The 17,128-nt window shown below is 40.5% G+C and overlaps 2 protein-coding genes across 2 annotated transcripts; both read left to right on the forward strand.

The window, feature by feature from the left end:
* The first annotated feature begins 505 nt into the window (after positions 1-505).
* On the forward strand, positions 506-3,914 carry fpr1 (formyl peptide receptor 1). The gene is made up of 2 exons (XM_036538051.1): positions 506-574; positions 2,466-3,914. Exon 2 carries the CDS (start codon positions 2,477-2,479, stop codon positions 3,632-3,634), a length of 1,158 nt encoding a protein of 385 aa, XP_036393944.1. The 5' UTR covers positions 506-574; positions 2,466-2,476; the 3' UTR covers positions 3,635-3,914.
* Positions 3,915-7,450: 3,536 nt separating this feature from the next.
* Positions 7,451-15,963, forward strand: si:dkeyp-84f3.5 (uncharacterized protein LOC334144 homolog). The gene is made up of 2 exons (XM_036538030.1): positions 7,451-7,731; positions 12,687-15,963. The coding sequence occupies exon 2, from the start codon at positions 13,624-13,626 to the stop codon at positions 15,871-15,873; it is 2,250 nt and encodes a 749-aa protein (XP_036393923.1). The 5' UTR covers positions 7,451-7,731; positions 12,687-13,623; the 3' UTR covers positions 15,874-15,963.
* The last annotated feature ends 1,165 nt before the right edge of the window (positions 15,964-17,128 follow it).

Below are 17,128 nucleotides of genomic sequence, written 5' to 3' on the forward strand. Positions count from 1 at the left end.
TTTCACCACACAGATTTGAGGAACTTGTGATTTCAGGAACTATTTGTATCCAAACAGTTAGACTAATATTCTTCTGTTTAGTTCGGGGATTTTCTCTGTTGCAAAATAAAAGATTCTGAGGGCAAAACTATTAAGACAAGCCTGTGTCTGCGCCTCGAGTCATGCAAAATAAACACAGGTTTGCTGTATGAGAATGCAAGATATGTAATTAAATGTCGAAGTCACCCATAATAACAGTCTGTGTTTTGTGGGATTCCAGCTATGGAGCTGTGCGACTTTTAACAGTGTTGTTGCCATTTCATACCACAAAATCGAAATTGATTAGCAAAAATTTTCTTATAGGCTACAGATTAACAGAACAGTTTGGAAAAAAACACATTGAAATTTCACTCACTTTTCGGCTGTAGAGTTACTGTCTCAGTAATCTAAAACCGAAAACGTGACGTCAACACTCTGAGAACCTAAAACTCCCTGCCGTTGCTTTGAACTGACAGTAGACGACGGGTCCAGGATCTGTGCAGAGCTACTGACTCATCTGCAGTTTGGATTATAAACGTTTTCTTCGTAACTGAACGTAAGTTGAAGTTTTGCCTGATTATCAAAAAGGATTGTTGTCTAGTGTGTGAAATGTCGTTGTAAATGAGTTTGTATTGCAAAAAGCGATAGTGGTAACCATTGTGTGCCGGTTAAAACGTAGTTCACAGAAATCAATTTCAATACTTACGCGTTTGCCCATGAGAAACGATGATATATATATAAAAAAAAAAAATATATATATATATATATATATATATATATATTATTATGTATGTATGTTATGTATGTATATTATGTATATGTATATTATATATATATATATATATATATATATATATATATATATATATATATATATATTTAATGTATATGTATATTATATATATTATTTATATATATATATATATATATATATATATATATATATATATATATATATATATATGATATATATACACACAGACACACACACACACACACACTGATGAGCCAAAACATTATGACCACTCACAGGTGAACCGAATAACGTTGATCATCTCCAAACAAGGGCACATGTCAAGGTCTGGGTAGATTAGATGGTAAGCGAACAACCAGTTCTCATAGTCAGCGTGTTGGATGCAGGAGAAATGGGCAGGCGTAAAGACCTAAGCGACAAGGGCCAAATTGTTATGGTCAGACGACTGGGTCAGAGCACCTCTGAAACGGCAAGGCTTGTGGGGTGCTCCCGGTCAGCAGTGGTGAGTACCTACCTACAGTGGTCCGGGGAGGGACAAACCACAACCCGGCTACAGGGTGTTGGGTGCCTAAGGCTCATTGATGCGCGAGGACAACGAAGGCTATCCCGTCTGGTCTGAACCAACAGAAGGTCTACTGTGGCACAAGTCACAGAAAATTTTAATGATGGTTACGGGAGGAATGTATCACAGCACACAGTGCATCACACTCTGCTGTGTATGGGGCTGCGTAGGCACAGACCGGTCAAAGTGCCCATGATGACCCCTGTCCACTGCCGAAAGCGGCTACAATAGGCATGTGAGCATCGGAACTGGACCTTGGAGCAGTGGAAGAAGGTCGCCTGGTCCGATGAGCCTCGTTTTCTTTTAGATCATGTGGATGGCCGTGTACGTGTGCGCCACTTACCTGGGGAACTGATGGCACCAGGATGCACTGTGGGAAGACGACAAGCCAGTGGAGGGAATGTGATGCTATGGGCAGTGTTCTGCTGGGAAACCCTGGGTCTGGCCATTCATGTGGACGTCAATTTGACACATGCCACCTAACTAAACATTGTTGCAGACCAGGTACACCCCTTCATGGCAATGGTATTCCCTGATGGCAGTGGCCTCTTTCAGCAGGATAATGCACCCTGCCACACTGCACACATTGTTCAGGAATGGTTTGAGAAACATGATGAAGTGTTCAAGGTGTTGCCCTCCAAATTTTCCAGATCTCAATCTGATTGAGCATCTGTGGGATGTGCTGGACCGACAAATCCGATCCAAAGGCGGCTCCACCTCGCAACTTACAGGACTTGAAGGATATGCTGCTAAAGTTTTGGTGTATGAATGCAAAAAAATGTGGATGCAGACAGAATTTACAGCACTCTTGAGTAATTTTAGAACTGGATCTATTGCAGAGCCGTATGTAGGACATTGGCTCCCTCTAGTGTAAAATAAAGGTCACTACAGATACAATAATGGAGTTGTAAGAAATCCTTTGTAATGCTTTTAAGTAGGGCTAAATTACTGCTCATATATTTGCATATAGGGAAGGTACTATTTGGCAGGAATACAGAAATTTTAAAAAGTAGGTCACATTTGACATTTGCAGCTGAATTGCAGAATGTTTAATAGCCTTGAGTCTAAATAACCTGCAGTTAAATAACATGCCTTCAACAAACCCTCAGATGTCTCCTGCTCTGCTTTTAGGTTTAACAGCAATGATGGCCTTTCTCCAGACCACCACTGCACCATATCTGGGCAGTAGTGTGGAGACAGCTCCCAGCAACCACACATTCCCTTACAACAGTACAGAGGAGGAGTACTACGAGGACTACTACGAGGACGAGCACGCGGAGCTGAGAAAGTCGCTCAACATCATGTCCCTCATAGTCTACTGCCTGGCCTTTGTGCTGGGGGTGCTGGGGAATGGTGTGGTGATCTGGGTGACGGGATTCAAGATGAAGAAAACAGTGAACACGGTGTGGTTCCTCAACCTGGCTGTCGCCGACTTCCTCTTCACCGCCTTCCTGCCCTTGAGTGTGGCCTACACAGCCATGGGCTTCCACTGGCCCTTTGGCAAGTTCATGTGCAAGCTCAACAGCACCCTGAGCTTCCTGAACATGTTTGCCAGCGTCTACATCCTGGTGGTGATCAGCATGGACCGCTGTGTGTCCGTGGTGCATCCGGTCTGGGCCCAGAATCACCGTAGCCCCCGCAAAGCATCTGCGGTAAGCCTGGTTGTCTGGCTGCTCGCCCTGATCCTCAGCGCCCCCTATTTTGCCTTCCGGGATACCGCACCCGCCTATCACGATGAGAACGTGATCAACTGCTTCAACAACTTCGCGTTCTCGGAGGACTATGAGACGCCTGCCGTGGTGGAGCTGAGGGCATTCCGCCACCGGGCCATGATCATCACCCGCTTTCTCTTGGGCTTTGTGGTCCCCTTCGCCATCATCGTCTGCTGTTACGCTGTTATCATCCACAGGCTTAAGAGGAACCGCTCTTTCTCTGGCCGCTCCGGGCGTCCCTTCAAGATCATCGCGGCCGTCATCACCGCCTTCTTCCTGTGCTGGGCCCCCTACCACATCCTGGTTCTGATCGAGATGGTCAGCCACATGGCTGAGTACAACAGCACTCTCAATCACATCACCACCATCGGCATCCCCATCGCCACCAGCCTGGCCTTTCTCAACAGCTGCCTCAACCCGCTGCTGTACGTTTTCATGGGCCAGGACTTCAAGGACAAGGTGCGCAAGTCCATCCTCACAGTGCTGGAGACGGCTTTCACCGAAGAGGTGTCCCGGTCCAACTCCCATTCAAACTCCGTCATCAACAGTCGCAGTAAGGAAAAGTCCTTTTCTGATGCAGAAGTATGAATACCAGTGTTGGAGCCTGGAATCCAGTAAAGGCAGTGGGATCATCACTCGACATGCGAGAAACCCATTACGTGGCTATATTTTATGCACTGGAATGGGGATCAGGATACGTTGGGCTATAAACCCAGGGACTACAGTACTTCCATACTCTCCAAGCAACAGGGTTGCAAAGGACTTCATTTTAAGTTCATCTCCAGAAAAGTGGAGTTTACTCGCTCTGAGAAAAGAGCAAAGTGAGTATCATCTCATAATTGTCAGGTGATAGAGAATTCTAACTGTGCAGCTCTGACAAACCAAAAAAGCTGGTAAAATTAGAAGCTTACCAATACAAATGTATAATACTATGCATTCAGACTTACAACAGAAATCTATGTACCTTACTAACATTTGTTTTGAAATATATTAATTGTTTTATATGCTATGACAAACATTTGTGCTGTAAATCCTTGTAAAAGCTTCTTAGTGAATGTTATTGAGCTGGTCAGTTTAATTGCTATATGTTATCTTTACTGCAAAAGTGTTGTTTGATATTGTGTTGTTGTTCTGACATTGAAGGAAGCTCGTTGTATTTGTTTTCAATTTTAGTATAATCTGTAATAAATGTATAAAAGATTAAAAAATGTATGTCTTATGAGTGAAAGACATCAAAGCAGCAAATTGACAGATACGTATGTTGAAGGATTTATAAGCTAGATCTGGAACATAAAACTACATCTGTTGCTAGCCTCAAAACAACAGGAAATTTATAAGCCTTTGTTACTATAGAAACATGTGAATTAATGGTTTTAATATGCATGACTTGAACTCTGTGAGTGAATATCAAGTTTTAAAGTTCATTTTCTACTCACAGCCCTAGCTAAAATTAGAGCTGAAATCATGGTTGGACGTGTTTGTTTTTTTTTTTTGTCAAAAATATAGTTTTAGAAATATTTTTTTATTTATTTTTTTTTCCCACATATAAGGTTTGGGGAGTAGTCATTGAAAGACTCATTGGAGAAACAGGAGTGAAATCACTTTAGTCTTCACTCAAGTGGAACATTACATGACGTCTGGAAGAGGATGAAGCTCATAATGCTTAATTGGAGGCCCTTTTGAACAAATGAAACATGGAAACAACACATTGTTTTGTGGCAGTAAAAGGCCTATTACTGTAAGGTTTCCATAATATGTTAGCTATTCCAGTGTGTAACGGAATTACTGTACTGTATGCCCTCCACACAAGCAAAAATGTCATTTTAAGTGGGCAATTTAAGCTTTAAAATATTTCATGCAAAATATTGTATTGTTCTTGTATAGCATGTAAGCATAGGAAGTTGACAGGAAATCTTTGCAAATGTATGTACACTTCACACCACACATAAACTATGTCCTCGTGATAGAACAATGGAACTGTCGGGAAGAAAATTAGAGAATGTTAGTCTCTTTAAGCAAGCATTTAAAAAAATTGGACCAACATAAATTAACATCTTAAACATATTGCAAATGCATTTGTAACTACAAAATCATCATCTGTTCCCATTTCGATTGTTAAAATCATTTCAGGCCACACGCAAAGTGACTTCTCTTCGCAGATAATGTAGGTGGGAGTTTATTAATACTTTACACACACTAAAAATTTCTGTGTCACTACAAAATTGCTGTTTGTGCCAAGCTAGCTTCTCTTTTAAATCATTTCAGGCCAGGCAAAAACAGCTTTCTCCTAATGTTTATTCTAGTATCTTCAAGTTAATTTAAAAAACGGCCTGACATAAATTAACCTCTTAAACATATTCAAAATGCTGGAATGGTAACAAAAGACCACAAAATTTGTGCCATTTCTGCATAGATCCTACCTGCATGTACAAACCTACAACTGCATATACTTGTATATCAACTTACATTTTATTATCAAATAATTTTTATGTTGCTAATTAAACCTTAGTTTAAGTCCAACTCTAAATGCAACAGCTAGTTTTTATTTGCACTTCACAGAGTAAAAAAAATCTGAAAAACAGCATGGCATTGCAGTAAGAAACCAACTTCCTTTCCAATGAGCCGAATGAGAAGCTGTGAATAAGAAGCCAACTTCAGCCTCATTCATATCATTCTTGACTCAGTGTGTGAAGTTGATATGTAACTGTAATGTAGATGTTTGTCAGTTAATAGGGAGCAAGGGAATGTACATATGCACATAACAATAGTACGCCAGCATTAAAGCAGTGGTGGAGAGGTAAGGGTAACTCTTTTTCAAAACAAGGTGTAGGAAGGGTTGAACATCATGCACCTCATGTATTAAGTACAATGTTTTCAAGTAAACTATTAGCCTTATTCTTTGTATATTATTATCTAACAAAGAAAATCCAAGGGTACAGGAGGGGTAAGAGAAGTTATAGGAGGTAAAAGAAAATTGCACAAACTGGAAAATAAGCTAGATGAAAACACCAACCTATACAACAAATACAGGACAAGCAGGATGTGTTTGCAGGGTAAACCCTGTGAACCCCATCTTAACCCTGAATGCCCAAGGTGAAAAGTCACAATCCTTTTGGAAGACTGCCCTGCATCCTCACCTATTAAGCAGATGCTGACATTCCATATTAGCCCTTTTCCGGGATTTAAAGTTTGGAGAAACCGAAAAGGACAGAGTCCACCAAGTATACACCTAACTTTTCAGAGGCAAATACAAGTACAAGTTACATAAGCACTGTCAGTGTAGCCGGGGCTTATCTTACAAATGCTGGGACAAAAATGACAAGGCCCCTTGGAATAAAAACAAACCAATCCTCCACTACAACCAATAGGAAAAAAACTTAACGTCTTTCTTTAGAGATGACATTAGCAGGAACTAGTAAAAAAGAAAAGAAAAAAAAATTATATATATATATGTGTGTGTGTGTGTGTGTATCAGTATATATATACTGACAGAAAAGTGATGTAGAAGTAAAGACATCTCTGTGACTCAATGCTAAACCTGTACAGGAAATTCCAAGCAGAGAGTGAAGAACAGATTTCATATGCTTTTAATGTCATCCATCTTGGGTCGTGGCTCCTACTAACTAGCTCCCACTAGCACATCCTCTAAATCCGCTGGCAGTATGAGGTGTACATTACATTAAATTACATTCATTTACCAGCTGATCTTAGCCAGAGAGACCTCCAGCACAAAAGAACTGAAGTATATCCATTTAGGTTGGGGATGGAGCTCTCTGTAACTGAAGCTTTACACCAAAATATCATGTCATCTGAGAAAGTGGGATGATTGTGAGTTGGAGGGATTGCTGAAAGAAAAAAAGTTACCGATAAATAAAATTGAAATATTCATGCAACCTGTACAGTTTTTTTTTTTTATTTAATGGGTGCACACTGGGTAAGGGAATACTGGTAAAGCCCAACCACAACATAAATGGCCAACATGCTATTTGCTCCAGACAAATGGAGTTTGTGTGCTTATTCAACAACACTTGTTAATAACCAGGTGCCAGTCTCACCATCTCATCCATAGTTAACAAAAGAAAACAGAGAATAGTTTAAAAAGAATTCTACCTCCAGCACTGTCAAATTCACATTATCTGAGGAATGACTGGGTTCATTCCCCCCGATTATTTGTCATTTTTAGAGCGGTTCCCTCAGATCAAATAAAATGCAAATACATAAAATATAAAATGCATCAAAGGCATGTTAGTTCAGGATATCAATAGCACCTTATTTTATGCATTTCGTATGCAAAATAAAACAGAAATATGCTGCCAACATTATGGAGCGATTCAGTGTCAACCTCCCGTGTGACAATTGCCCTGCGTGCCGTTTCTGCGCTAGCTAGCTATTGTATTTCTAACCACTGCGCTAACGTCACTATCACAACGACTTTTCGTTTTTCCTCCACCCCCCTAAAAACTGTCACCGCCCTCTTTCCCCTGGGTTGCTTTTTGTTAGATTGCTAGCTACCTACTAGGCGTAAACGAGTGTGTGGTTTGTTACGCTGTTTGCGTTAGCCGCGTAGCTAACATAAGATAACCATTTGTAAGTTAAAGCTTACTTTGAAAAGCACTGGGAAAAAGACTAAGTGTTTGTGGCCCTAACGTAGCGTAGCTCTATAGAAACCACTCCTCTTCGTCCTGGTAAGTGTAAACTGGTTGTCGCAGAAAAATTATTTTAAAATCGTAGCAAGCCAGCAGGCGTTAGCGACATTAAACGTAGCTATACGTGCTAGCTTCAGGCCTTTTCTTCGCAATAGCTAGCTAGACTAGTTACGCAGCGGTATCAAACAAAAGCAGCAACCACTAGCTAATCTGCTATGATGGCTCGCTAGACGGCTAGCTGGAAAGTCTACTTTGTTTTTGTGTGCATGTAATTTTTGTGGATAAAGTTACACGTTGTTTGTTTAGTTGATTTGGAAACCAAACTACCTAACAGCTAGAGCATTTCGCTGTTCTAAACATGGTATACTGCTTACAAAAAATAATGGTTACGTTAACGTTAGCTACTTCGTAAACCAGTTCTCGTTGATAGCAGAACATGGCCACTTCACTTGCGTTTTAAAAACTAACACCAGACCGCTAATTCGTTGATGTCTCGGGTTATAACCACTAACTTAAGCTAACTGCTGCAACGTTAGATAACGTTAGTTAGCTAGCGACCTGTCCCGGAAGCTCACAAGATGGTTTCGTTGTTAAATATGCACATGTCAGGTTTTGAAAAGTGACTACTAGTGCAATATAACGTTACATAGCAAGCGAACCGCCTATCAGTGTTACTAATAGGAGTATTCAGCAAACGCCCAGTTATTAAGCTGGCTGGAGTGGCCGCCAGCAGTGGTTTGCCAGGAAAGGCTATTTTAAGCATTGAGCTATGTATAATATACAACGTTAAAACGAATAATTAGCTGGCTAGCTCGTTATCAACTTGACTAGAAAACATGGCTGCGGGTAAATGTACAACCCCTCCCAAATGTTGACAGCTAGATGGATGCAACATGATAATTGAAGAAATTCAAAATGGCCGCCTTTTTCTTTATCTAGTTACCAAGATAGCGTTTGATAGTTACTTATACTATTTATAGGGAGGTAGCTAGCTAGATGGCTGTTAGCCAAAAACATTGGTTGCACATGTAGCCAGCCAGCTTCTTGTAATAACCTGAAGGTTGATGGATTGTGGTAGACATAACGTTGACAGCACTGAGTAACAGAAAAATTGTTAGTGTTCGCTGTAGTATTGTAACGTACTTGCCAAATAAAGACAATGTTGCATTTGTGCAGAGTGCAGTCTTTTGATTCTTTCAAAGTGTGAAAAACGTTTTGGAGAAGAAAGCTATTGTGTCCTAAATTGTACATTAATGCTATTTAATATGTTCTATTGTAGCATTCTGCTTTGTTTTGTAGACCTTTTAATGCTATTCATAATGAGTGTTATTACTGTTTTAAGAACCACTGTATGCCATTCTTAATTTTTTGTTTGTAGAGCATCTTCATGAATGCTGACAATGTCTGACAAACAGAACATTTTGGGTGTTTCATAGCAAGATCAGATATGCTCCAAGTTGATGTTTCAGTGGTGTTATTATTCAGTTGATGTGCTTTACAGAAATTCTGAGTGACTTCACATTTTTTTTCTATCTCCATGCATATAGTTAAACACAACTGGTTCCCCAGGTCAAAACAAAACTGAAAATGAAAAATTCATTTTCAATTGGTCTTAATGTATAAGTGTTAGGGATGCAACGATGTATCGGCCGTACATCGGTATCGGCCGATATTCGCCTTGTTGACTGCCATCGGCCTATCGGCAAATAAATGAGACATTCACTGATGGCAGTGATATTTATCTATTGTGTTGCATCAGTTTTGCCTGGCTAAATGTTGTGTTGGTTATTTGTAGTCTGACTTGGACAACAGTAGCCTACTCAGCTGCAGATTCAGAGAAGATCCAATAGGTGGTACTATAATTAGCCTTATTCACGTGGCGGCCATTTTGCTCTCACGTTACGCTTTGGGTGGGAGCAGGGTAACTTCAGTCAGCATCTATGGCAAAAGTTTGACCTGTGTCTCTACCTTCTGAAGAGATAAAACAAAAATGGCCAGATGGGTCAGCAAAGATCCCTAAAAGAATTCAAAAGAGATACAGTTGCTGGATTCAAAGTTGTATCCACTAATGAATGAATGAATGACCTGGTGCATTTCACACTAGCTAGTTAGCTAACTAACGTTAAGTTGCTAGCTAGCTAGCAAACGGTACTTAAGATTAGAAGTCAATACCTTGGCTTGCAGTACGAATATTAAAATGAACTATTTGTTCATAAGAGACATGATGAAGCTGTATTGGTTTGATAGCTAGCAAAGTGCGTGAAAGTCAAATTAGCTATCTAGTTAGCTACTTGCACATTCAGCTGAAAAGTACAAATACCACCTTACAAAGACAAATCTAGCTAGCTAGCTACAATACAAACAAAGCAATAAATGTAACTAGCTAGTTACTATCACATTCTGCTGACAAATACAAATTACACCTTGCAAACAAACACATAGCTTGCTAGCTACAATAATAAGTATAATGATAATAAGTGCATCCCAATATTTGGTTCTTGTCTTTTGGCTCCTGCCACCTTGTGACCTTGAGGTTTCTCTCTCTTAGTTCAGACTACTTCTTCACAATACAAATCAAGGTCACAAGGTGGCACTTGCCTTAAACATTAACAGTGGCATGCTGTGATTGAAGGTGAGTCAAGAGTAATACATAGCACAAAGGTGGTAGGATCACAGATGTTAACAGTTCTGATCACAGTGTTCATGTATTGATTGGTGGCAGTACTGTCAACTTCTAACTTGCTAGATTAAGCAGTTGCAACAAGAATTTCTCACATGGGACTCAAGTCGGAATAGCTTATATAGGTCTGTTGAATTTTAAGGATGGATAGATATTTTATTGGCAAGTAGAGAGGAAGTGGTTTTATTTTAAGAGGAAAGTTTGATCTTTTTAAAAGAATATTTTAATGTATTGTTTATTTTATATTTTAACTGGATTTTAATTGCGTTTTTAAAGAATATTTAGTCTAACATTTGGAGTGGATGCAGGGAGCAAGAGTAGCGCCAATTTTGTTTCATCCATAAATGAAAAGATTCTGAGTTGGACTGTGATGGAATTTTCAGTCCGTAAAAGGTGTCCTTCAGGATGACATATTTCAAGAAACCATGCAGTTAAAAATTCTGCAGTGTTGAGCTGCAGTCAGTACCTAGCTATTGACTTTGTGGTTGTGGTAGCTGTTTAAGTTGGTGTATATTCTCTGGTTTGGAAAGTATTCGTATGAAACTGACCTTATGCTGTGAGTACAGGAATTGTCAGAAATTTTATTTTAAATAGCAAAGATATTTTTAGGACATAGGATGTATCAATAACCAGTTGCACTTTTGTATTGGTATATTGTTGATGAACCTGTGGTTCACGCTATGGGCATGATATCAATCATTCAGGAAACAAAAGTCAAAAGCAATTTTTCATGCATGACGTTTCAGGAAACAACATAGTAATTGCTCACTGAGTTAAGGGGTTAAATTCACCAAGCAGTCTACACCGGTTATGCAAGTTAAGTTCATTTTTGCTTCTCATTCTTCCGTGGTACTGTAGATAAGGTTGCTAAATGGCTAAATTCATTAATGTCTAGATATATATTAGCCAACCTAAGAAAGATAGTAGATGTTTCTAAAACTAAGTAGGCCTATGGAAAGTTTTGCTATTTTTAGAGAATGTTGAAATCATATTTTTACATAAGAGTGTCAGTATCTGTTTATTTTTCAATGATGTCATTTGAACACTTTCTGAGCACTTTCTGCAACTTCGAATACTGTATGACCCGTTTTTTGATTGTTATTATTTCAACATTTCTAAGGTAGGTCATGATATGTATATGCAATGGAAAATTTACATTCTGGATGGATTTTTATACATTATTGAAATGTCAAAGATTAAACATTTGAGAATATGTATTGTATTTTTATCAGCACTTCATCTCGGGTGGGTGGGGGTTTACTGAATGAATCAGTAATTCACTCAATGAATGTTCATACTGAGCTGAATGAAATTATTCAGTTCGGTATAAAGAGTCAAAATGCCCAAAACTACTTTTTTTTCTCTACTGTTCATAAGGAAAGGGTGTGCTTCTAAAGTACATAAATATCTGGTACAAAACCACCTTCTGATCTTTGTGAAAACAGTACACTCTTCCATTTAGAAAGGAGAGAGAGATGGCAATGGAAAGGATCATAAGCAGAAGGCAGGCCAGACCATGGTATGGAAAGGGTTCAGACGATACTGAACTCCTATATGAAAAAGTTCATCCATTGTAATTCCATTCAGTACCATATTTTCAAACCATACTGTACCACCAGTGCACCACAGTGCTAGTGCCTTGACCCTCAGCCTGGGAATTGAAAATAAAGATTTATAATTTCACGTCAGACTAGAAGGACTTGTGACTTGCTTGGGACTTGGCCAAGTGTGACGTATATCCCTGTTAGCTTGACCCACTATCTCATGTTTCCCTCCTCACAAGAGAAGAAATAAGTTTATAAAACACTACAGTACATAGCGTATGTATAAAACCTTTTTTCCCATAATGTAGAGATTTTTACCACTTTAGCTGTTTGTCCAGTTTAGTGAGCTTCCAGGCTTTTGTCACATGAACATGTTTGCCAGTGCACCATGTTCATTTTAGTTACTGCAAAACCAAATATATTGCCTTGAGTGCCAACCACGAATTTCAAAACCTTCATTTGATTTTGCGCATTGCTGTATTACAGATAATAACTTTGTTAAATGCTTTGAATGAGCTTTTTTGTGATACAAATTCATTGTTACTAGCTAGCATTAGATAACTATATCAGTCAGAACCATGCTTTTGTCAAAACCTTTCTCACGTGCTCTAATTAAGAATCAAAGCATTAATACTTTGACCAGAATTACCTTCTCCATAGTCTCTGTTGCACTCTGCCAGCTCCCTATCTCAACACTGAGACCCATTTGTAATTTGTTCATGGGAACACTGACTTCTCATCTCTTTCTCCTTTGTGTCTCATTTCCTTAGACGCTGATCTAAAGACATGAAGTGGAGAGACAAATAAGGTTTTGGTATTTTGTGAACAGAACAACTGTTTCTTCAGTGAATCCTGCATCTGTATCCTCAAGACATATGGAGAGCTTTGTTTTTTGGAAACTGGAAGGCAAGGATAGCCTAGGAGCAACAGATGTTCCATTGTTGATTTGTGTACGTTTATTTACCTTGGTTTCTTTGGGTTAGTGAAGATGCCACAAATTGTGTGAAGTGATCAACAACCTTACAAGAACTAAAGGAATTCCAGCTTAACAGCAAGTCTGAAGAGGAAGTGGCTTGGAAACAACCTTGGCGTCATAAGGATGACTTCTGTACAATCTTGCACTTTAAATATCTGAGCAAAAGAGAGGACTTCTACAAACCCAAGGTGTCACAAACCAAGGCTAGGTACCTAATCTAACTGTGGAATGTGTTGGAACATTTTCAAGGAGTTCATACTGGAGCAACAGCTCTGGGTGTTCAGAATAAATTGCACAAAATGGTTAATCTTTACAGAAATAGACTGTTGGAACTCTTTAACGACCATGAAGTGATAAAATCAAGTTCTTTATCATGCATTTTTCCAAGAGTTAAATGTTGCACTAACTCTGTATAAGGGACTCTGCACTTTTAATGATTGTCACAGTGGCAAAAGGTTATTCAGTCCATCACTCATTACATTGTACCATTTCCCAAAGCCTTTCCGGTCAGTCTAATTAGTTCTGCACATTGCTGTCTTACATGTTTTATGTCAAAAAGGTGACTTGCAGAGGCTTAATGATACAGAAAGATGTTTCCCTTTCCAACAGTATCTTCAGAATGACCACAATTAAAAAAAACATATTTTTAATTGACTGAGTTCCCCACACCCATAAAAAGCTATTTTGGTATTACTGTCGCCGCTGCAATCAAAACCCTTTCTCCTCTTATCATGGAATACTCCCTGGTGGACTATACCAGTTGTGGTGAGCAGGTAGGTGGGGCAGCTGCCTTCATCTGTACTGAATGTGGGGAGGGTTTCAGCCACTACCCTGATCTTCTGACTCACATGGCTGTACATGGGCCTGTGGAACCCTTCCCGTATGACTGCCACACCAATGGCTTTGGGGCACCTCTTGAGTTTGCGCTCCATGAAAATGGAATGCTTACAGTGGTTAACCGGTCAGCGGCAGAGTTTAACTACACTTCACCTCCCATTGGTAAACCTTCCTCCCCAATTTTAGCATGGAGTCAAGCCTCCCCTCTTGCATCTCAGCCAACCCCAATGATACTAGCATCTACTCAATCCCCTCGTTTGGAGTCCCAGCCTACTCCTGTGATTCTCTCTACCCCTCATGCGCCCCTGATGGAGTCCCAACCAACCTCTGTCATTCAGGCCCCACCTCATGCACCCCCTCTTGAATCCCAACCTACACCTGTAATTCTGGCAGCTCCTCATGCCCCCCCAATGGAGTCCCAGCCTACCTCTGTCATTCAAGCCACTCCTCATGCCCCCTCTATGGATCCCCAGGCCTCCCCCGTGATCCTTGCAACACCTAAGGCAGCAGAGAGCGGTAATGGTGTTAACACCCTTGTTCCTCCACGACCTGCACGCTTCCGATGTGAGACATGTAGCCAGGTATTCAGCACGCGGCTAGCCTTACAAAGACATCAGCGCTACCGCACGTTGGAACGGAGCTATAAGTGCACCTTGTGCTGCAGAGTCTTTGGTGAACGAGAGGAGTTGCGGCAGCACCTTCAAGATCATGCCCATGAGCGATTTTATAGCTGCAAGCAATGTGGAAAGCGTTTCCTTAAACAGGAGGCCTTACGAGCTCACCAAGATGAAAGGCATGGCACTGCAGGGTCCAAGCCCTTCAGGAAGTTTGGAGAAGGCCAAGACAACGCCACTGACAAGTCATATCCCTGTAAGATGTGTGGACTACGTTTTTTCTGGCTTTCTGATTTGCAGAGCCATTTGCTTAGTCATGCTCATGGAAAAATCTCTCATGTCCCCTCTGTGTCCACATATTCTCCTTCAGCCACCCAGAGACCTCCCATGCAGAAGGAGACAGTACATGATACCCGTAGTAAACCCAATATAGATATGCCTGCCTATAAGAAAAATTCAAGTGAAACAAATGTCCCGAATCTCAATACCACTTTCAGACCTTACCGCTGTGGTTTATGTGGGAATCGTTTCCAGCAATTATCTGACTTAAAGCAGCACCACCTCTCTCATCAGGCGCAGGAAGATTTAGTAAACCTAGAATCAGCAAAGCAGCCAATTGAGAGTAGGGCAGCTAGCAAGGAGACAAAACCGCGGGGTAGGCCCCCACGTGGGAATCAAGCTAACCACAATGCCCGAGTGTATCCATGCAAACTCTGCCACCGTGTATTTGTGCATTCCAGCAGTCTTTCAAGGCATATGCGATACCACAAGGGGACTCTGCACACCTGTGTTTTCTGTGGGAGACACTTTCCACAGCGTTGTGATGTAAGGAGGCATATAGCAATGTATCATAATTCGGAAGTACCACCATCAAAGCCCGAGACAGAAGGAGGTGCGGTAGAAAGCAAAAGGGACCAGAAAGATCAAGGGACGCAAGTAAAGCTCACAGTGGAGAAAAGCACATCCGAAAACAAAAGGGAAAGCAATGCCTTTCCTTGCTCAAAATGTGGAAATACATTTTCAGACAAATCTGAATTGGACAGCCACAGCTGCAATAGTCAACATCCCCCAGATTCCAAAGAATCGTCCTCTTCACCAAAGCCTCGGGTGACCTTCCAGTGTAATGATTGTGGCAAGGGCTTTGGATTGCTATGTGTTTACCAGCGTCACCAGCGTTACCATAGAAGGGAGCTTGCTGGTGAGGTGCACAAATGCCCCCATTGTCCACGCCGATTCCAGCACGCATCATCCCTCAAGCGCCATCTTGACACTCACCAAAATCAATCTCCGGGGAAAGATGACAAGGATGTGCAAACATCCTCCACTACCACATCCAGCCAGGACCCTGCCTTAGCCTTGGAACATGATGATGAGGAAATGGAGGAGGAAGAAGATACAGAGGAGGAAGAGGGTAATGGAACAGCCCCGGCAGAAGTGCTGTATGAGTGCACAGAATGCACCCAGACCTTTTCTTGCCTGGCCACGTTCCTACAGCACCAGAGTGCTCATGGTTCAGATAGTATTGGGTGATATTATCACCTTCATAAACGCCGCTGTGTGGTCCTTGACTTTTCAAATATGTTGGGAGAATTTTGATTGCTAATTAATTAAATGTTGATTACACCGAATTTAACTGGTACTATAATGGTTTCAGCAGAAGATTAGAACTGTTCAGGATAGGCATTCTCAATAACAGTTTTGTGAAAGTGAATGAAAATTATGTGGCAATCTGGGATTTTATATGTTAAACTGAATTTCAAATGAGATTTTTTTAACTTCAATAAACTTTGAGGTTTTGACATAAAAATAGTACACAATTCTGAACCTAAATTCTTTCTGGCCAGTTTTCAGTTTGCCTTTCTTGGCAATTTTGCCTTTCTCCAGCATGTAATTCTTTCCCAGCTACAGAAGTATATACTGTTGAATTTCTAAATTTTCTGAGTTTGTCCAGGTTTAGAGCCAAGCAAAGCATTGAAACTGCCCTTGTTTGTGTAAGAAATTACCTGCTTATGTCTTATGTCTGCTGATGGTTGAGTATGTTATGTTCACCTTTATCTTGATAAAAAGTGCTGCTTGATATTGTAAATTGTGATCTTAGAATACATGGAAAAGATGCTGGTGCAGTTCTCTGATGGTTTCACCCTCAACCCCATGGTGTTCCCCAGGGTTCTGTCTGAGGGCCACTAGTTTTCTATTTCCAGATGTTATTAGTTGCAATGAGCTTGCTTCCATTCTGCTGATGACATGTAAATAATTATCGGTTGGGCTGTTGTAATGAGTGGAGTCACAGCTAGTCTTAGGAAAGTGGAGATATATACAGAATTCTGAAATGTATTCATATTTTATAAAATAAATAAGTCTCCTGTGCTCTTATTGGAGCTAGCTTTCACTCTTCTGCTCAACACACAAAAGGCTCAACAAGGCTGTGGCTCATGGCTACCTCGGTGACATGCTCAAAATTCTGCTCGTGATTTCCCCCTCCTTTACGTATTTATCTCTCCAGGATTAAACTGTTGTCAATGGGGCCTGAGCTTCAAATGTCTGGAATTAAGGTCAATCCATAGACCCAAAATGACTATTTTATTGTCATGGGCATCATGTTAAATTGCTTTTACATTTCTCCTCCTGATTATTTGTCCATATTTCTTTATAATTTGTACTGTACTGATTCTTGAATGGTAGCGGTAGTAGTTCACAGTGGTTCATTCCTAACCTACACTTTCCTTTCATCCTTGGTTCAAAGTGATGGCTTTGGAGATGTTCTCAATTGATTTTTACAGCTCAA

Source organism: Megalops cyprinoides, chromosome 10 (genome assembly GCF_013368585.1).
Source record: "Megalops cyprinoides isolate fMegCyp1 chromosome 10, fMegCyp1.pri, whole genome shotgun sequence".
NCBI classification, from domain to species: domain Eukaryota; kingdom Metazoa; phylum Chordata; class Actinopteri; order Elopiformes; family Megalopidae; genus Megalops; species Megalops cyprinoides.